Source organism: Lampetra fluviatilis, chromosome 1 (genome assembly GCF_964198595.1).
Source record: "Lampetra fluviatilis chromosome 1, kcLamFluv1.1, whole genome shotgun sequence".
Lineage (NCBI taxonomy): Eukaryota > Metazoa > Chordata > Hyperoartia > Petromyzontiformes > Petromyzontidae > Lampetra > Lampetra fluviatilis.
This window is the reverse complement of record NC_136275.1, coordinates 35,371,879-35,393,605: the sequence shown is the minus strand read 5'-3', so window position 1 is coordinate 35,393,605 and position 21,727 is coordinate 35,371,879. Positions and strand designations below refer to the sequence as shown.

The 21,727-nt window shown below is 48.0% G+C and overlaps 2 protein-coding genes across 3 annotated transcripts in view; one reads left to right on the top strand and one right to left on the bottom strand.

Moving 5' to 3' along the window:
- The first annotated feature begins 3 nt into the window (after positions 1 to 3).
- On the top strand, positions 4 to 12,018 carry GDE1 (glycerophosphodiester phosphodiesterase 1). 2 transcript variants are annotated; one of them, XM_078861521.1, is made up of 6 exons: positions 4 to 717; positions 3,328 to 3,503; positions 3,872 to 3,977; positions 5,388 to 5,480; positions 9,127 to 9,338; positions 10,246 to 12,017. In XM_078861521.1, exons 1-6 carry the CDS (start codon positions 397 to 399, stop codon positions 10,379 to 10,381), a joined length of 1,044 nt encoding a protein of 347 aa, XP_078717647.1. In that variant the 5' UTR covers positions 4 to 396; the 3' UTR covers positions 10,382 to 12,017. The 2 variants fall into 2 exon arrangements, with proteins under 2 accessions (XP_078717647.1, XP_078717655.1); XM_078861529.1 differs by having other exon boundaries at positions 18 to 70; positions 10,246 to 12,018.
- LOC144935115 (transmembrane channel-like protein 6) overlaps positions 11,983 to 21,727 on the bottom strand; it is a 23,180-nt gene continuing 13,435 nt past the window's right edge. Inside the window, exons 9-18 of the mRNA XM_078861544.1 lie at positions 20,757 to 20,917; positions 20,132 to 20,210; positions 18,014 to 18,111; positions 16,221 to 16,358; positions 15,270 to 15,345; positions 14,640 to 14,773; positions 14,031 to 14,198; positions 13,273 to 13,351; positions 12,549 to 12,651; positions 11,983 to 12,162 (exon numbers count right to left, since the gene is read on the bottom strand). Of these exons, the coding sequence (XP_078717670.1) occupies positions 12,110 to 12,162; positions 12,549 to 12,651; positions 13,273 to 13,351; positions 14,031 to 14,198; positions 14,640 to 14,773; positions 15,270 to 15,345; positions 16,221 to 16,358; positions 18,014 to 18,111; positions 20,132 to 20,210; positions 20,757 to 20,917 (1,089 nt within the window). The 3' untranslated portion in view covers positions 11,983 to 12,109. The remainder of the gene's footprint in view (positions 12,163 to 12,548; positions 12,652 to 13,272; positions 13,352 to 14,030; positions 14,199 to 14,639; positions 14,774 to 15,269; positions 15,346 to 16,220; positions 16,359 to 18,013; positions 18,112 to 20,131; positions 20,211 to 20,756; positions 20,918 to 21,727) is intronic.

Below are 21,727 nucleotides of genomic sequence, written 5' to 3'. Positions count from 1 at the left end.
AATCGATTCAGCCGTCGTTCACGGCACCGAGCGGCAGCTGCTGCTGGCCCGTCGATGCGCTCCGGCGCCGGTGAGGAAGAGGAAGAATAATAGTTTGCGTGGCGCTCACGGGTGGTATTTGACCATACTTCACCACGCCGGTCAGTGTGCCGCTGCGGGTTATTTCCCGACCAAACTACCAACGGCGCGCCGGTTCGCGCCCGTTGTGGGAAGGCGGAATGACAAACAACAATTACATCAAATCTTGATTCGAAGCTTTCGTGACCTGCAGGGATCCATACTCTTTGGCTCTTTCGGTAAAGTCCATTGACAACCGACCGGATCTTTAAAAACAAACCCCACCAAACATTCAAATTCTAGTCGAAGTCGACACAATTCCATCGATCGACCTGATCGATGCACTCCCCGATGATGGTGGTGACGATGTCTCTGGTCTGGAATTCACTGTGGCTGCTTCTGTTTCTGCTGCCTCTGATGCTGCTGATTCTGTCGCGAAGTCGAAGCAACCGGACCTTGTTAGCCGGCGGTGGTGGGGGTGCCGCGGCCGCCTTTGTATCTCTGTGCGGCTTCCAGAGCTTGTGCTTTGAGCCCGTGTGCCGCCAGAGAGCCCTGCAGGTGCTGAGGCCACGGTCGGGCCCAGGGCCCCATGGCCATGCCGTGGCCCATCGCGCTGGAGGCCACGACGCACCGGAGAACACCATGGCAGCAGTGCGCAAGGTGACAGCAATGTGTACTTACTCCACTACGGCCACAGTAACGTCGAATTTTTGGGACGATGGGCCACCACTGGTGCGGCGAAATGTTAACTACGTCGCCTGGTATGCGGGAGGTCGTGGGGTTTATGGTTTGTTGGCAAGGGCGCTTGTGAAGAAGCTATAGAGAGAGTTTCGTGGGCCTCACCTGGTCAAATAAATATAGTCTATACCGTGGTCGAATGAGGCGTATACCCAAAGGTTGAGAATGTCATTGCCGGTTTATGACAGGAGAAGTAGTGTGCTGTGATACTTTCCCAAAGGCTACATTCTAAAACTAAACCGTAAATCCTAAACTTTAAACCACCTACCCATAACCCGAAAACTTAAACCCTGGCCATTAAATGATAACCCTCCTAAATACTGACTCTTACACCCTAACTCCAAATATTATACAGTCATACCTCGGTATACGACCGCTTTGGAATACGTCGAATTTGGTATACGTCGTCTGTTGACGAGAAAAAATCATGTCTTGGGATACGACATCTTGCTTGGGATGCGACGCGCTTGCTAGAACTTGTATGGGTCGAAATGAGTCACCGCGTACAGTACCCGCTTACACAATACTGTTACGGCTCTAACAAGCCGTAACAGTATTGTGTGGAATGACCAGACAATGTCACACTTCAGGAACATTCTTAGAAGGCAAAAACAAACTTCAATGGACAGGTTTTTAGTAAAACTTAAACCTGGTGAGCCTCAACCAGGTCCAAGTCAAGAAAAAAGACAATTTATGTATGAATTTTAGTAATAAATAGTGTCTAGATTATTTTATACAATCCCATTAATGTATAATATGCCATATAAAATAGAATTTATTATACTCTGGAACGGATTATTTTCTTTCCCTTTATTTGTTATGGGAAAAATTAGTTTGGTATACGTCATGTTCGGTATAAGTCCTACCTTCTGGAACGAATTAACGATGTACTGTATACCCAGGTCCCACTGTAACTCGAAGCCCTAACCAAAAACCCTCCTAAAGTTTTAATATAAGCCCTGAACCCTAACCTCAAACCAAAACCGAAACACTAAACCCCAACCCTATTCCGAAATATATTTTACCGGATATGGGCCACTGAGCTATGTAGCTCTTTTGCAGAAGCGACCTGGCCACAAATTATAGCTCAACAAATTGGCCTACCACGTGGACATTTATAGCAGCCAAACACTCTAAACGCATGTTGACTATAAATCTACGATTAGCACGGCTGGCTATGTACCGTGCGAAAGAAGTTCAGCATACATGCATGCCAGCTTGCAATAGGGCTTACTTATATGCTCTCACATCCATGCACCCCATCTGCATCAACCCACACTACAAGTGAAGTATGGTCAAATAAGGGAGGGCTAGTCTCTAGCAGTGACCGTCAGTCACTAAGGTTGGTGACTTGCAGTCACAGACACTGAAGGTGTTAGTACACTGGATTTGCAATTCACAAGTCATCGGTTTGATCTCCCGGTGTGATAGTTGAAACGGGAGCCTTTTTAAAACTCCCCCCACCTCTGCACTCAGTGCTATAAATGGCTACACAGCTGGATTGGCAGGTCGCGCGTGATGGGGTAAAATGTGGATACTCTCTCTCTTCCAACATGACTGGCCAGTGTGGAAGTGTAGGCCTTAATACATCTCAGAGGGGCTCCGCAGAGCACCCTCTTGTGGAGGTTTTTCCTCAAGCAGTGGCGTGAGCAAGCAATTGCGGTGCTGCACCTCGACCTTAACGCCGTGCGGCACATACAACATAGTGGTGGGGATGCGGAGGGGCTCGCCAACAGCACTTGCCCCAACAGCCTGCAGGGCTATACGCGGATCTTTGTATTTAGGGTACGATAACAAAGGTCAATAGGGGCTCTACTGCCATCTCCTGGTAATTTTCTGGCCAGGTGGCTAAGAAGTCAGAGTGCTGAATTGGCATCTTTGTGTTCCTGGGTTTAAATCCAGGCAGCCGCCTATGATTAAAGCAGATTCATCATAATTGCGTAAGTTCACGGTCTCAGATCGGTTACCATTGACTCCCCAAAAATGTATCAGATTAAATTTGATGATACACTTTATTTGGCTAAATTCCAACTCTTGAGAATTAAATGTGATTTCATACTGTCATGCGATTCTTCTGGCGTATGGTTAGATTATGTGTGAAAACCTAAACTGTCATGTGATGAAACTTCAGTTCTCTTTCTGAAGAAACTGCCAGGGCATTGAGTGAAACTAAAACTAAACCATTTTTATTTTACCAGGTAAGGCCCACTGAGCTACAGAGCTCATTTACAGAAACGGCCTGGCCACAAATGATAGCTCAACGAAGTGGCTTATCGCACGGATGATTTATAGCAACCAACCAAATACTCGAAATGCATGTTTCTAAAAAATGTCCGCATGTTTGCAACATCAGACATCGTGCCAACCAACACGTGGTACAACCCGAAAACACATCGGAGAGCCATCAGCTATTTTTGTTGTAATAATCAGACCGAAACCTGCTTTGTTTGCGATATCCGATGAACTCATTACATCCCCAAGTGAGTATCGAACATATGTGATCGCTGAATTCCCACCCGCACGCGCGAGCAGGCAGCCACCAATGGCGCGCATGCTGTGGAGCTGGACATGGCGTTCACGGAGGACGGAGTGGCAGTGCTCATGCACGACGACACGGTGGACCGCACCACAGATGGCAGCGGCCCCATCGGCGCCATCTCGCTCGCCAACCTGCGTAACCTCGACGCCTCCGCCTACCATCCCCTCCGGTCAGTGGGCGCACCGCCCTGCGGCGCGTGCAGCTGCTCTCCCCTGGTATGGGGGATGAGTGGTGATAAAACAGTCAAGGGAAAAAATTGATACAAAGAGGGGTGTCCAAGCCCCACGTTCCCATCAAACTCAATGTAGCTTTGCTGCTGATGTTGCGTGGGATGCTGCTGCCACTGATGGTGATGCTTCTGGTGATACTGATAAGCACGATGATGCTGTGGCATGAGTGGTGGTAAAATATAAAAAGGGAAGCAAAGAAAATCCAAATACGACCCTCAATTATACAAGCTGCAGGCCCTGATGAAACTCGGTGCCGCCCTGCGTGCTTGACGGGATCCGTACGCTTGTGCCTTGCATCGTTCCGCAGCGAGCAGTTCAAGGGCGAGAGGGTGCCCACCCTGGAGGAGGCCGTGGACGAGTGTCTCCAGTTGAACCTCATCATTTACTTCGATGTGAAGGGCGATGCCGAAAAGGTTTTTGTATGCCTCCATCCACCTCAGCGCATAGGGCACACTCTGTCCCACTGCATACCTTGTGGCGGGTCTTACTTCGCCGAACTTAAGCATTTAAAGGTTACCAAGTTGCAATCCCGCGTGCAGTTTTGCATGTATTCAGAGGCACGGCAAACAAAAGACAAGCGGAATGGCAGCCAGTACCAGTGCTATTGATTGCCCAAGCTCTCTGGCCCTATATCGGGATGTTTGGCCAATTGTATTCACGTGCGAGGAAACCGGAGCACCTGGAGACAACCCACGAATGCGAGGGGCAACACTTCATCCCATGCAGATGAAACATGGAGTCCATATTTACCATACTGCCTTCTCATGGGGAGCCAGGGTATATGGCATATTGACCTCCACGGGAAGGGAGTTTCACAGCATTTGTGCAATCCACAAACCCTCACTGCCTCCACAGTTGTGTGCCACGATCATGATTATTTTGTATTTTATAGATTTGTGTTAAGCTAGCGGCCATATCTAGCAGAAAGAGTCCTTGCCTATAAACATCGGGCAAATTACTAGCATGGGTTCAAGCAAGCCTGACCCTGCCGATGAGACACTGAATATCAAATCCAGTCCAGAGTTTGCTTCTATTGAACCATGCCTAGAAGGCTTTGTGTATGAAGAGTTATACAAAAAAGACATTTCTTTACGTGGTTGTGCAGAGATAAATATGGGAAGGCGGCATTTTCATAGCTCCGATGTGTTTATGGGATGTACCGCATGATGTGCGGCATGATGTCCGACGTTTCGCTCCACGTACTGGGAGCTTCTAGAACTGATTTAAGAAGCTCTTTTAACTTTTAACGGCTACTTCCGGTTTCCGGCTGCTTCCGGTGTCTGATGTTGGCCACCCATTGTCATTTCTGAGCATCATCGCTTGTGCCACAGAGCTCGTCACTTGTACACGCATAGTGACACCAGAGGAAGCCCACTTCTCTGGTGGATACCAGAATGACAGCACTCTGTAAAAGTCCACCAAAGAGGTTCACGAACAGCATTTCATCCACTGTTACTTTAATGTGTATTGATGCCTTTCATTAACTGTGTATTTCTTTTCTTCATCGAAGTTACGATTTAACCCACGACACCCAAGATTGCGAATTAGATCATATCTAATCCGAGTGAAATAAAAGTGTACTCCCGACTTCTTCTTCTTTAGTGCTGCCTAACGGCGTGTGCGACTTCACGATGATATTGGTCCCGACTTACTATAACTAATCGGGTCACATGCCCTGGTCGTGGATGGCTCTTGGCCCCAGGTTGAGGAGGCAACAAATGTCTATTTCGAGTTTTTCCATCTCGGCCGGATTCATCGACGATTGGGATGCGCGTCAAGGAGATTGTGCTCGCCCTAATGGCTGTTGTCTTCTCTTGTCGCAGTCGTCTACGGTGCTCAAACAAATCTACGAATCCCGGCCGGAACTCTACAACAAGAGCATCGTCTGCTCCTTTGACCCCAGGGTCATTTATATGGTGAGAATAATATTTTAGTTTTATATACCATAGGTCATGCAAATTGCATCTCACTCTAGCTCAGCAACCACAGACAAGCAGCCATGTGTGTGAGGGGGAAACACTGTCTCACAGAGAAGGAACAGATGATATTAGTCTGCACATTGCTGTTCCGCTTTCTCTTGGCAGCCAGGGTATGGCACCACCTCGATGCCCACGGAAATTGAATTTGGCAACATTTGTGAGGTCCAACAACCTTCACCTCCACAGTGCTGGATTACAGGCCACGTGCATAGCCACGACCGCCCATAATCGTAACATTACTCTTTATTTACCCAGGAAAGCTTCGGTGTGTCTAAATACTTATTACACGCTTTGATTTAACTCACTTGGTCTGTTGTATCCTCAACAAATAAATATTGTAACTCAATTTTTACACACTTCCCAATGTGCTATCGACTGCAAACTTGGCATAGGTATGTCATACTGATGACAACACGATATTCTATCATAAAAAATCCAAAACATATTTTAAAACTTTTTACACGCTTTTATTTAACTTACTGTATGTGTTGTCGTATCCAAAAATCTTCTTCTTGGTTCTTTCGGTAAAGTCACGTAGAAGGGAAATAATAAAATAATAAAAATAAAACATAATAAAACAGTTCTCACGACGTTTCGGCCACAACGCAAGCAGCCGTCCTCAGGCGAAGGACGGCTGCTTGCGTTGTGGCCGAAACGTCGTGAGAATTGTTTTATTATGTTTTATTTTTATTATTTTATTACTTCCCTTCTACGTGACTTTACCGAAAGAACCAAGAAGATGAATCCCTGCAGTCACGAAAGCTTTAAATCGAAATCCAAAAATCTTGTAACTCAATTTCAACCTTATTCCCAATGTCGTATCGACTGCAAACTTGGTATAGGTATGTCATACTGATGACAATACTATATTCTATCATTGAAAATTACAAATAAATATTTTTAAACGATCTTTTTTACGGCTCTAATTGTCCACGCTCAACTCACGTTGGCTGTAAATCACCACGGTCCCTTACGTCACGGCAAGCCTCGGGGAGCCACGCTGAGGGGCGGGGGATGTGGAAGGAGGGGAGGGGCGATGGGGGAAGGGGGCAGGGGGAGGGGCAGCTCGGATAGTACATTTAATTAAAGCGTGTTTAAAAAAAAAAGTATTCAAAAAATTAAGGACGTCCCTGCTGACTCTATTATGATGTTTGGCCAATTCCATTAATGGGTGGTTTTCATCTGGGCCGAATCCAGAGAACTTTGGGTCCAAACAACCTTATTTGACAATGGAATGCAATAAACAGGCAGCTCTTATCTTGAAGATAGTGCTTGACTATTTTAAGGTTTTTTTTTATGTTGTTGATAAGTTTCAAACTCGTGTCAGACATTCCTGGACACCTAGCCTTGTATGCATCTACAAGAATTAGAGCTGTTTAATTATTGGTTTACATTTTTATGTATTGGATATCTAATTGCAGTGCAGTTGAGAGCTGCGTGTCAGGCAAGGCTCACTTGCTATCAAGGTCTGGCTTATGTTGTGTACGTCCGTGCACGGTGGCCGGCTGGTTTAGCTCACTTTAATCTGAGCCAGTTTGTGCTTTATCAGGAACATCTGGTTGATTTGCAAACATTGGCCTACAGCAATGAAGGATCTCCGTTACAGCCCCCCGTCAACCTTTGCTCAGCCGGTGGTCACTCATTCAACTCTGCTGCCGCCTCAGCCTGGAATCCCTGACCCTCCACGCCTCTGTTAAAAGTCCAAACTCAAGAACCTTCCTTTATTCCTTTGCCTATGACTGCCGCTTTCGTTATATTAAACATCCCCACTGTTTTTGTGCATCATCTTGGGATGCGGTCGCATTTAGATGCTGTATAATAATTGTATTTTGTTGAATGAAATGACCTCAACACATTGTAGTGGAATAGATGTGTTTTCAGTTGTTAGGCAGTGTTGCAATACAATACAATTTGCATTTATGGTTCAATCATGTAGGTATGTCAATTTGTTTAAGATAACTTTCCACCACTCGACAGAAGCAATCAAATCATGTTGTCTCATGGGCAAATATACAAATAAAAATTTCTAATTTTTGCTTGGACCTTTCATCACTCCAGTTTGCTGAAACCCCATATCAATTGGCATGTTTTTTTTAATTCAACAGCTTGATTTGATTGGCTCTTGGGTAGTGGAGGGTTATATTTATGATGTTGACATCCCTGCACGATGATCTAACGCAAAATAATGTAATTACGGATCACAATATTGGTCGTGAAAAGCCTACGTGTAAGGTAAATTGGCATTTATATGGCATCTGAATGCAACTTTATCTCAGGATTTTCGAAGAAACAGTGAGGCATGGGCATCGTGGACAAAGGAGAACTTCGTTTAATAATATAATACTAATAAGGAAAGACAGGCCGCAAATAAGTTTTGAACCTGTACTAGAATATGGAAGGGAATTCCAGGCAACAGGGGGAAAAAGAGTGATCTCCCACTCAGCAAACATCGACCATTGTGATTTATTATCATATGTGCTTACAAACCACTGTGTTATTTTATTTTGAACAACCAGGGAGGAGCAAATGTTGTTGCGCCGCATAAAAGAGGATGAAGAGATGGCTCTGAGAGATTGCGACTGGAACGGTTTGGAAACGAAGAGACGAGGAGGAAGAAGGCAAGAGTGGGGGTGGCACCCATCTCAGACAAGATAAAGGAAGTTTTGACCCAGTTTGGCTCGGCGGACGTGCGTAAGAAAAGAGGAAAACCACATCGGAAGAAATGCCATGAAGGTTTGAAGCACATGGGAGGGGGGTAGATCGAGGCAGACCGAGGGAAAGAGGAAGTTTTCTTAAGTGGTGAACCATGGATTGGATTTGGAGTTGATTTCCCAGGACAGGAATTAGTGGAGAAAGAGGAAGCAGGAAGGCGGTAGAGCCCACATGAATGGTGAAAACGCCAGGAAGAAGAAGACGACAATATCGCCAAGACTTTCTCCCACTGCATCCAATCGACCCCTCCTGCCCTCTGCTATTCTCCTGCACGAGTTTTGTTTGTAAAATGAACAACCGCTCCTCATTTGGACCTTGTTTGACACCCTATCACGATTGCATCGGCCTTGACTCCTCCACTGCTGAACGAAGGCCTGCCGGAGCGAGCTGTTTCCATCTCTCATTGCCTCAGGATGTAACATTCCATCTAGAACCTGCACACGAGCTGGCGTCCATTCTTCCGGGCGTGTTTTCACCCCTTTGGCTGCCACTCCATCGTTGGTCTCAACCACTGGTCTTGTATAGCCATGGTGTCTTTCCCAAGCACGCATACTTTTCTTGAGCCAATAATAATGCCTCTACATTGCACGTGTTCTCTTATCCACATGTTCTTCTTCGCGTCTCTTGTTGTAATTCCAAGCCTGCGCCTCCCCATATCTCTTTACGCACTTTTATACTTTTGTTCCACTTTACTTGGTCACCATACATGTTTTCTGATCCACACGTCTGTCACAAGTAGCTCAGGCGTTGTCGATGGGAGTAAAGAAAACCACCCCATATGTTGTGTACGCCACTGGTCTCTTCCAAGCAATTTTTTTTGTTCCACTTTTTTTCTTCAGCACGCGTGTCTCCGATTCCGTACGCACGCCAGATGCGGCAGAAGGACGTCGCGGTGGTGACGGCGCTGACGCACCGGCCGTGGGTCTTGAGCCACACGCTGGAAGGAGAGCGCTTGCACCTGGGATGGTTTCGCCACCGCTGGGAGATGCTGATGGACGTGGCGCTGGCTTGGAGTCTCAACAACTTCCTGTGGAAACTGTGCGGCATCTCCGCCGTCCTCATGCACAAGAGCGTCATATCGCAGTGAGTGCCTCCGCCAATTTTTTGTTTCACGTTTTGTGCTTTTACGCTTGTAAAAACCAAAATGCAAACGTGCCTACATAGGAAAATCAGTTCATTCGTGTATAGTAGGGACTGCAACATGCGGATGTCATATCCGCTGTGCTTGACTGCCTAGTTAATTCTGCAGTATATTGCAGTAAAAGTGAGAAACTGTAAGTGCCGGTGCGAATGGTTGGCTTGTTAATCGTACATAGTCAGAGTGAAAGAGAGAAACTATGTACATATTTAGAACTTCTTTCGCACCGTACGTAGCCATCCGTGCTAATCGGAGGTGCGGGAAACTGCTAGCACCAGTCTGCATGGATGTTGTGTTAGTCCTACATTGTCGCAGCTAAAGGGATAAACTGGCAGTGCCCGGTGTGCGTGGCTGCCTTTTTAATCCTATCGCACATCTTGGTATTTCTTTACAACTGCTTTTTGTGTTTAGTTTGTTGTCCTTCCCTGCATCTCCGATTCGGGCCGCCGCAATGGCGAGATGTTAATTGCCTCGCCTTAATTACAGGAGGTCGTGGGTTATATCCCAACCCTGACGCCTATATATTTGGAGTTTGCATGTCTCTTCTCGTGGTCGCATGGATTTTTCTCCGGGTTCTCCGGGTCCTCCGGTTATTCCCTCCATATTTAGCAACATGCATTTAGAGTGCTTGGCTGCTATAAATTTCCACATCATGAGCCACTTCGTTGAGCTATCATTTGTGGCCAGGTCGCTGCTAAAAAATAGTTATACAGCTCAATGGGCCTTACCTGGTAAATTAAATAGTTAAAAAAAGTTGTAGATCGCATGGTTGTTTACGTACGGTGCGGAAGACCTTCAACATCCATGTATACACGTGTCAACACTAGTTGTCTCGGCACGTGTCTGCTGCAGGGACTACGTGCGGTGGTGGCAAGAGCGCGATGTGAGCGTGGTGGGCTGGACCGTGAACACAGCCGTGGAGAAGGCTTACTACGAGAATGTTCTCGACTGCAACTACATCACCGACAGCCTCGAGGGTGACGCGTGATGCCAAACTCCGACCCCCCCCCCCCCAAATCCTTCCCCACCAAACACGTCTATTCATGGACTTTTGAGGCTTCCCATATCTCGAATTGAATATGTAATTTGCCAAGCTGGTGATAGAAGGGCAGGGCTGTGGTGTTTTTATTTTAATGGCAAGTAATTTGTTAATCCTAACTTGCTCGCTGTGTAACTTCGGTACAAGTATGCGAACGACAGCCGTTTTAATGGCTGCAGTTGCTTTTGCTATCCAGTAGGGATCGTGTATGTTTTAAAACTTTTAACTCAAAACGGTTTTTATCAGACAGGGCAGTTATTGATTTAACATGGATTGAACACAACGTAAAGAAAACTTTTTCTGTGATAGTTTTAACGGACTTCAGTTTTATGGAGACATTTGACAGCGATTCACATTCTGCCAAAACGTTTCCTTCGCCCGTCAGATCTTTGGATAAAAGGTGCACGTGTTTCCGTCACCTACAATCGGGTGAAACGCCAGGATGGTTGTTTCAGCCGTTTGAATAAGCAATTAAATCCTGAACGTTGAATAATAATTTTACATCACACGGAAAGGGCACCACAAAGGATCTTTGATCTTCAACTCAAATTCACACCATCCGGCAAAAACAAAGTTTTCTTAAGTGGTGCCTACAAAAAAAAAACGTGTCCAGTTCCCGCTTCTCTTACGAAGGACGCCCAATGTTGCCGTCCGATGTGTTTTCGCGGTTGGACCGTGCGTATTTTGGCATGATGTCTGTCGTTTCGCTCCGCGTGCTGCGAGCTTCAGCAGCTGCTTAACTGAAGGACCAAAAAACAACCGCGGCCGCTTACGCTGTGGAACTCCTCAACCTATGGTGAATGTTGCGTAACACCAAGGTGCGTCTTCTAAACATCAAAACTCGTTACGAATTGGGACGCTTTGTGTAATCCCGCGTGGGAGGAGTTGGAGTGGCTCCGATTGTTTTGTGTATTTTACAACGTTGTCATTGCAAGTGTGGGGGTTTTGATTATCACCCGCGAATATTAGTTTTTATTGTTAAGTAATTTTGTTATCGAAGTAGTTTTTCTCAGGTTGCGGCAGTCATTGCATAGTAGTCACTTGAGAACCACTGCTACGTGACTGAGTATAACAGCTTGGGCCGTTGAGTTATACATATCTCATCATCATCGGAGCAGTATTTACAGGGATGAATTGGGTTTAGTATATACATTGATGCATGTGCCCATGCCTAGCTCCTTGTTATGGCAAAAATAACAAAAGCACGCAACTGTAATTTTATCATATGCTATGTGGTGGTATGCATGATTTTATGACTGTTTAGATTTAGTGGGATACTTTACTGAACTACTGAAGGGAATGAAACAAGTGCAATTAAATAACTTTAAACAACATTTTTCAAATGTACTTTGTAAAACTCTTAACAACTTTAGGGACATTACACAGCGCTTGTTGATATGGTCTGTACGGCTAAAGGGGTGGATGGGGCTTCAAGCGCTTGACCCAGGTGCTTTGCAGAACGAAAAGCATTGTCACTTTTACACAACTGTCGACTCTACTTAGCAATTGCCGAGATGAAAATCAATGGTGGTGAAAAAACCCACTTATCAAAACCAGTTTATTAAAAAATACAAAATATACAATGTGAACCCACATTATGTTCTGGCTCAGTGATGTTCAAGAGGCGGCAATCCAAGAGCACACAGGTGATAGGTAAGGTCCACGTTTCACATCTTCTCAGGATAAGTCTGCTTGGCAGGGCCACATCTGCGCGCTGTAGTTTTTCTTGTCTGCAACAGGGGGTGGGGGGGGGGGTGTTTGAAAGGAAGCTGAGCACAGCTATTATTTATTTAATTTCCCAGTAGCACAAGAACGGGTAACATAACCCAAGGAATTCCTCCCACCGCACTCCGCACTGGTGATGGATGGGAGCAAAGTATGTGGATGAACAGGATTTTTATTCAGCACAGTGCACAGTTGGACCAGGTAGTTAGGTAAATGGTTGGTGATTAGGTGGACGAAAGGGTAGGTTATTGAGTTGCTTTGTACCTATGTGGTTAGTTAACTAAATGGCTGAGTGACTAAGTGGCTGGGCGATTCGTTGACTGGCTGAGTCACGAGTTGGCTGGGTGACAAGGTGGGCTGGAAGACTAGGTGACGACAGCCGCCCCCGCACCTTTTCGTCGACTCCGCTTGCTCTGCCTCGCCGCCTTCACTTCCATCTGCCGCTTGTGCTCCTCCCGCAGTTTCTCCAGAACGAATATCTTGTCCTGGCCCTCCTGGCCACGACACACACACACACGACCGCCTCTCGTTTCACAACAACCATTATCACAGTGATGACACTACAGCAGCGTGTTTATCCAGCAAAGCCTCCGAGTCTTGCACAGGAGTGTCCTGCCACATTATGATCACACTTTCAACGTGAGTGGCGTTTAAATGGTATCGTGACTCGAGAACGCACAACGAAAAACATTGCAAAATGTTTTATTGAAAACCTAAACGGGTTCTAATTTTATATTAGTACACTGGCTACCACTTTTGTCATTATCGTCCCTTCTAGCCTTGACACGTCCATCCCAAGCTTCCCGATGTCAATCGACTGCAAATGAGTGAACATTAGCAGCATTGGGCAGACAAAAGTGGCCAGCCGTGGTGACGATGGCCATTTAGAGAATGGCTGCTCTAAATTTCTACGTGATAAGCCACTTTGTTGAGCTTTCATATGTGGCCAGGTCGCTTCTGAAAACGAGCTATGTAGCTCAGTGGGGTTTATTTGGTAAAATGAAAAGTTTAGTTCGTTCCATGCTGGCCTTAATAGGTGCTCGCTAACAGCACTGGCGCTACACTCTGATAGGCTATGAGGCTATGGAGGGATCTTCGTGTGTGTTATTACGCACGTGGTCAATGCGCGCTTGCAGCAGCTCAATCACGTGCCTCTGCGCAGCCAAAATCTGCACGTTGATGTAGATGATTAATCTGATCGTACACACACAAACACAAGAGCAGTTCGTGAGCACCTATAAAGGACACCGGCACACAGACAAACAAACATATCCCCCGTGTAGCCTTAACAGACTGGAGGGCAAGTGCTGTTAGCGAGCACTTATGAAGGCCGGCACGGCACACGAGGTGGGTGGCCTGCACCACTCCCAGGCCGCCTTCGTCTCCCAAGTGGCAATGTATACACCACACCAGATACTTATTTGAGGCCGAGTCGACCTAGGGGAGGCCCAGGAGCGATTCAGATATCCTACACCAGTGTTGGCCATTGGTGGGAATCAAACTCGGGTTGCTGAGTTCATAGCGCAGTATTCTAATCACTACACTACTGCTTTCCCAAAGGCAATAACAGCCACCATTCGCCACTTAAAGTGGTAGCCACGGCGCTTGTGCCAGGCCAGGTGCACTCTACTCGCAAAGACAAAGATCCCCTAAAAAGCCTCAGCAGACTGTTGGGGAAAGTGTTGTTAACAACGAGCACCTCTGAAGGCCGGCACGGCACATGAGGGGGTGAGAGGCCAGCGCCACGCCCGGCGGCCATTGTCTACCGAGTGGCGATGTTTACACGCGCCACCAGGCTGAGTCGACCTAGGGGAGGCCCAGAACCGGTTCAGACACGGGAGACACGGACGCGCACAGATGCGCGCGCTCTCACAGCACGAGGCTTGTTGCCGCGAAGAAGAAGATTGGGCTCTCGACGAGGTTGTGGTAGATCCAGGCGATCGCCGCTGAGCCGAAGGGGAGCGCCGCGGCCCAGCGCCGCACGGCGTCGTACGCCAGCGGGAGCCCGCGGAACGGCCCGCAACCCGGAGAAGGTTCACGCCTGCGGGGGGGGGGGGGGAGACGGCGCACGTGGCGAGATGGGAGAGGAGATGTGGGCAAGGTGGAAGAGACGGAGAGGAGGCACGGGGGAGGGGAAGAGACGGAGAGGAGACACCTCCGATTAGCACGTGGTTAGAAATGGTACGAAAGATGTTCAACATGTATATTTTAAAGAAAACTGGAAAGTTTTATATTTTTTCACTGGAAAAAAATCAACATGTCCGTAGTTATTGGACAAAAACTGGCAGCCATTATTTATTTTCTTTTGAATTGACCCCTTTATGTCTGAAATACAATTTTCTATTAGAATTCTCAGCGTTGGCGGAGAGCCTCCCGCCTCGCCGAATTCCCCTTTCAAAACGAATTTTGATCGTTTTCTTCGCGCGACCATCCCCGTTACACGTCGCCTTGTATCGTTTTCGAGCGAGCGGGGCGAACTCACGTCCACATGGTGACCGCCACCACCGCCACGACGCTGAAGAACGACGGGAAAAAGAGCAGGAGCAGGAAGATGGTGGACATCTGAGAGGCACGCCATGGTTTGGTGGGCGGTTGGCAGTTGAGGTAGAGGCTTCTCTGCGTGGGGAGTGGGATTGGGGGTCAAACATTCATTCCAACACCCAGGATAGCGGTGGTGTCGGCTCAGCACCCTGACCTGTGGGCCGCCCAGCCTCCGCATAGCGCTACGGTGATGAGATGTTAACTGCCTCGCCTGGTATACAAGAGGTCGTGGGGTCGATGCCGACCCTAACGCCTGTATAGTTGGAGTTTGCGTGTCTTTCTCCCTGTGGATTTTTCTCTGGGCTCCTCTGGTTTTCCCTCCACATTCAGAAAAATGCTTTAAAGAGTATTTGGCTACTATAAATTTCCACGTGATAAGCCGCTTTGTTGAGCTATCATTTGTGGCCAGGTCGCTTCTGAGAAAGAGCTAAACAGCTCAGTGGACCTTACCTGGTAAAATACAAAATTGTTTAGTTTATAGTTTTAAAACCTCCCGAGCTGTCGCAGCGAGCCCTTGGTGCTGTACATGGAAATCCCCCTCGCTCCACAGCGCTCACCCCACAGCCCTCACCCGTTTGACATAGAAGAGGATGATCAGCTTGATCAGCTGCACCAGCGGCAGCAGGGGAGCGAAGAAGATGCCGAGCCTAGACGAAAGGGGCCGTGTCGAAGGTCAGCAGGTCTCTGCCGAGGTCACCGTTAAGAGGCAATGGTGATAATTATGGTGGCGGCGGTAGTGAAAATGGCGACACGATCAATCAGGCAATCACGATCATAATCACCAACATTACTCTCTGAATTTATGTATCCACCGTTGGGATGAATTCCTCATGATTATCACCACATTTAGCCATTTTCTGCACACTGCTAGATTAAGGCGTCATCCTTGTGTGACGGAGTCGTCAACGCCTAAAGGGTGAGCGACTCAACCGGCGCTGCACACACCACGCTTCATCGAGGCACACCGGAATCACGGAGCGACAGCGAGAGCAGGCGTCTTGCTAAAGGACGATCTTGATAACAGTGAGTGGTCCAGCGGTATTCTTCTGCAACCAGGTATTTTAGACGTAAAAAAATAAACAGAGGAGGTTCGAGCGTGAAAGTTACCACAAGGCGGACCCTGCGCCTCACCTCGTTTGCCTACTGGGTCGACTGTTCCTGAACCAGAGAATATAAGACGCTGGATACACACGAACACAAAATATAGTGGTCCCCTGTATGACCTTTAACAGACTGTTGGGGCAAGTGCTATTAGCCCAGAACCTACGAACACCCACACAGCGCACGAGGGGGCGGTGGTAGGGGCGTATCATGCCCGGCCGTCTTTGTCTTCCCAGTGTCGATTCTTTACACACCGCACCAGGTGCTCAATGTGCAGAGACACGAGAGCGTCGGGGGGTGACATGACCCACCCCCCTCTGCCGTGACACCGACTCCCCCCCCCCCCCCCCCTGTTTGAACGACGCTGTTATCAACGTCTGCGGAAGGGGGTCTGGTGGGTGGGTGGGGGTTGGGTTCGAACCACGCGAGCGTTTGTCCGTAGATGAGGTCGAGCACGTTCCTCGCGATGTCAAACTCGGGCTTGTGCGACCCTTGCTGCTCCGGCTCGGATGAAGTCTTCCCCCTGCATGACGACGATGACGATGACGACAGAAGCAACCTGTGGGACGCAGGGAGCAGAAGAGGGTGATGGACAACGAGCGCATGCACGGAACTGCGCACGCGGTACCGCTGTGGTAAACACGCACGGGAACGCGAGACTGGGTGTGAACGGATAGCGTCCAATTTTTTTCACGTATGTATGTTGAACTTCTTTTCGCACCGTACGTAGCCAACCATGCTAATCAGAGGTGCGTGGGAAGAATCATAAACTTAACACAAAAAAACTGTTCTAAAGGGGTGTCTCGGCAGCGAGATGTGAACTCTCTTGCCTGGTATGCAGGAGGTTGCGAGTGCACAATCCTGATCCTGACACCTGTGTATTTGAATTTGCATGTCTCTCTCCCCGTGGTCGCGTGTTCTTTTTTATCCGGGTCCTCTGGTTTTTCTCTCCACATTTAGAAACATCGCGCGTTTAGAGTATTTGGCTGCTGTAAATTTCCACGTGACAAGCCACTTTGTTGACCTATTATTTGCTACACAGCTCAGTGGGCCTTACCTAGTAAAATAATTTGTTTGTTTAATGGTTCAGTGGTCAGACAATGGGAGGGAGGAATGTGTCCCCCACATGAACAGCCATGCCCCCCCCCCACCCCTCACATGCCCACTGTGTGCCCCCCATAATCACCTTCTCTGAATGGTGACTCTAAAGCAGTGGTTCCGAACCTTCACTGCAGCATCACGCTCCTTTGGTTCTCAATCGTAAAAAAAATGTTAGAATGTTAATAAATAGAGCGGGCTTGATGAAACAACGTAAGTTGTACTTACGTGCCCGTGTTTAATTCGTGTTTCGATGATTTACCTTCTCAAAAAAATCTGATGTCTCGCACCACCAGGGGGTGCGTACACGCCAGGTTTAGAACCATTGCTCTAAGTGGAGGCCTACCTGTTGACTTCAACAATTACCTGGTGCGGTCTGCAAACATCACCACTGGGGAGACAAAGGCAGCCGGGCATGGTGCTAGCCACACCTGCGCCGCGTTTGCCTTCATGTGTGCTCGCTAACACCAATTGCCAATCCAGGTGGAGTCTCTGAGTAGATGTATTTGCGTGTGTGTCCGCTTGTGTGTGAATATCTGTGTGCATGAGTTACGTTTGTGTACATGTGTGTGTGGGGAGTGGTGGTGTAGCGGTCCGCGTGCTGCGCTACAAACCCGGTGATCCGAGTTAGATTCCCGCTCACAGCCAACACTGGTGACGATTATTTTAAGTGGTCCTGGGCCTCCCATAGGTCGACTCAGCCTCAAATGAGTACCTCGTGCGATGTGTAAAAACATCGCCATGAGGGAGACAAAGGCGGCCGGGCGTGATGCTGGCCACCTCATGTACCATTCCGGCCTTCATAGGTGCTCACTAACAGCACTTGCCCCGACAGTCTGTGAAGGCTATGTGGGGTATCTTTGTCTTTGTGTGTGTAGGTGGCATGTCTTGCGAAAATACATATTTTTTTCTCTTGTCAGTTTGCACGTTCCCACGCTGCGATGTTCTGTGACTGCCGCCACTCCAGACAACCCTTCGATAGCTGCTTAGCCCAGTGGGCCTCACCAGCGGAATCTTGCGACAGACTGGTCATCTACATCGCAGACCCGCACAGCCCGCTAATAAAGACTCCCATGGCATCAGCTGCAGAGCAACCACCACCATGTCCCCACTCACCGCCACACGAACTCGATGAAGAACGTTCCCAGGAGTGAAAAGATGAAATCCATGACCACCAGGCGGTACAGGTCTTGGCCGAGCCGCGTCTCCCAGCACTGGGTGTGGAAGAGGGGAACACCGCAGATGGATGGAAGCGTATTGGGTGCCGCGGTGGCGAGATGTTAACTCCCTCGCCTGGTATACAGGAGTTCATCTTCTTGGTTCTTTCGGTAAAGTCACGTAGAAGGGAAATAATAAAATAATAAAAATTAAACATTTTAAAATGTTTTATTAGAAGGGAAATAATAAAATAATAAAAAAACATTATAAAAGATGTTTTATTTTTATTATTTTATTATTTCCCTTCTACGTGACTTTACCGAAAGAACCAAGAAGATGAATCCCTGCAGTCACGAAAGCTTTAAATTGGTATACAGGAGGTTGTGGGTTCGATCCCGACCCTGATGCCTGCTGTATATTTGGAGTTTGCATGTCTCTCTCTATTCTTATGGTGGCGTGGATTTCTCTCCGGGTCCTCTGGTTTTTTTCCTTCACACATTTAGAGACATGCGTTTCGAGTATTTGACTGCTATAAAATGTCCACGTGATAAGCCACTTTTGTTGAGCTATCATTTAGTGGCCAGGCCACTTCTGAAAAAGAGCTGTATAGCTCGTAGGCTTTACCTGGTAAAATAAAAAAAAAGTTTTTTTATTGGTCGGCGAGTGATCAGGCCGCTATACAGCCCATTATCCCTCCAGGGATAATCAAGTGATGCCACGTGCTGGTCCAGGAATGCCTACACTTAGTCTCCGGCTGGCGATTTGCGGTCCGATAGGTTATTCCTGTCCCCTGTTGCGCTTTGTCGATCCCGTAACCCCAGGCTATATGCATTGCGAGGATACCTGGTGTGCGTGTGTGTGCGTGCGTGTGTGCGCGAGTACTGTATGTGTGGTGCAGCGGCGATAAATGAGCGCGTTGCATATGAGCCCAGCCACCGTGGTTCGACTCCTGGTCTCGCACAACACTCATGTTGATTTGTGTCTGAATCTGGACTGGGCCTCCCTTAGGTCGACTCAGCCTAAAATGATAATGATGTAATAACAATTTATCTTTTATATCACCAGGAAAACCTAAATATAGATGATACCAGTCTCACGGTAGTGTAAAGAGTCTTCAGTGATTAAAGGATTATGAAGACATTCGGGGAGTAAACAATAGGCAGTCTCAACTCACACTGTGACCACACTGCACGTGACAACATTCCTCCTTCTGCTGCTCCCCTCGCAACGCTCCACTTCTGGAATTCCTTCCCGCACCGTCTATTTTCCCCAAACTCTAACAACAACTCTCATGATTTATTACAACTTATTTTGGTGCTGTTTTTTGCTGGCCGCTCAACGTTTTGGGCACCAGGGCATCGACTCAACAGCGTTGTACATATACATACATCTATAACGTGGTTCATCCATTCAGGACCACTTTTCGCACAACGCCGAACGTGCACCCCGTTGTAACGTGGTTTCTGAGCGGTCGACAACGAACTACTTTCTTGAGCTTCATGGCTTTGCTGTATCACTCTGCGTGCAATACGGCACGCGGAGTGATACAGCAAAGCGGCATGTCACTCTGCGTGTGTACATCGTATCTCACCAAGCTTACATTATTTCATGGGCAAATCGTTTTCACAAAACGCTTTAGCGCGGCCCTTTTTAGGAACACATCGACCGCGCTCAGTGGGGACTGACTGCATATACAGACATTTATTTATATATATAAAAAGATCCCACGTATAGCCTTAACAGACTGTTGGGGCAAGTGCTGTTAGCGAGCACCTATGAAGGCCGGCATGGCACACGAGGGGGTGGGTGGCCAACACCACGCCCGGCCGCCTTTGTCTCCCTAGTGGCGATGTTTACACATCGCACCAGGTACTCATTTGAGGCTGAGTCGACCTAGGGGAGGCCCGGGACCGGTTCAGATAATTGTCACTGGTGTTGGCCGTGAGCGGGAATCGAACCCGGGTCGCCAGGTTCATAGCGCAGTGCGCAAACCGCTACACTACCGCTACCCATACACATACACACGTGTGTGTATGGTCGCATGTACGGAGTGTGCCACGTGTGCAGAGCACCTACCTCGCTGTGTGGGACGGGCGAGCGCTGGAGCCAATCGTAGCACAGCACAGCCAGCAGAGACACCTTGAGCAGCAGGTTCCTGCAGCGAGTGACAGGGTTAGGTTTCACCGTGTTTCTTTGTTTTTCTAATTGCTTCGTTGCTGTACTTAATGTTGTTCTGCTTTTGTCAGTTTGGTGACGCGGGTCATTCACTTGCCAAAACGGCTCTATCCTGGTCTCTTGATTTCTCGCCTGAGTTAAACAAAATCAACTTAAACTCCGTTGTTTCTGCCACATCCTCACTGGTTTCTGGCTAACCGTCGAACAAAGACGGTTACTGCATCGCGCGCACTTCAGATGCGCTTCTGCGGCCGTCTGGACCGACATTCGGAAGCCACTGTGGCTATGCACTTTTAAATACAGGTTCAAAACTCATTTCTTTAGAACATTTTTTTTGTGTTTAGTTTATGATGCTTCCCACGCACCTCTGATTAGCATGGTTGGCTACGTACGGTGCGAAAAGAAGTTCAACATACATACGTGAAAAAAATAGGACGCTATCCGTTCACACCCAGTCTCGCGTCCCCGTGCGTGTTTACCACAGCGGTACTGCGTGCGCAGTTCCGTGCGTGAGCTCGCGCATTACCGTCCGACACTGGCGTAGACGCCGTGCCGCGGGCTGTGATAGCCCTCCAGGTGCGTGAGGGTCGTGAAGACGGGCGGCAGCAGCGTGTTCACCAGGCAGGCCACCGCTGGCACGAGAAGCAGAGACGCCTCGAGCCACAGCGCCTCGCCCCGCCGCTCCAGCTGTGGCGGTCGATGAGACAGGACGGGGGGAGAGAGAGAAGAGAGAAGAAAGAGTTAAATGGGAGAGAAAGAGGGGAGAGAGGGATGGGAGACTTGACTTTTAAACAACTTTTATTGCCGCCAGCAGCAAAAGCACTGGAGGCGATTTCAATATGAAATACACAAAGTCACCAGCAAACAAAAAAAAACAAACGCTACAAATCGACGCGCTGTGGCGCTGAAAGCACCGCGCACAACACGAAAGAAAAGTCACGTGGTTGTGGTGTCATCGCGCACGCCACGGTGACGAGTGAGCGCTTCAGAAGGTGAACATGAGGGTGCCGTCCACGCTGGTGCAGAGGGAGAGGGGAGGGATGGGAGAGAGGGATGGGTGAGATTTATCCCACATGTGCCATTTGAGCAGTTCTTATCGAGCAAGGCTCACGTTATTTATCATTATTATTACTATCCTTGTTTACCTGGGAATGCCTCACTCGTTTTCTTGAGGGTCCTGCCAAGTTTTTACAGGAGGGGGGCGGGGGGCGATGATTGCTCAGTGTCATCCAGATTGAGAAATTTGTGGGTAAACAATTCCCAAATTTGGACAGTGACGCCAGTAGAGATAGCATATTCGTTTTCGAATAACATTGTGGGATACTTACCGTCCAATTTAAAGCAGATGGCGCGAATCTTCGGTTAATATACCCACAATATCATCACAACCACCACCAACACCGTCTACACCACTATCATTACTAACAGCACCATCACCAACAAAACTGACACCTTTTTTACAAGGAGTCATGTTTGCATTGACCACAATACCTGCGG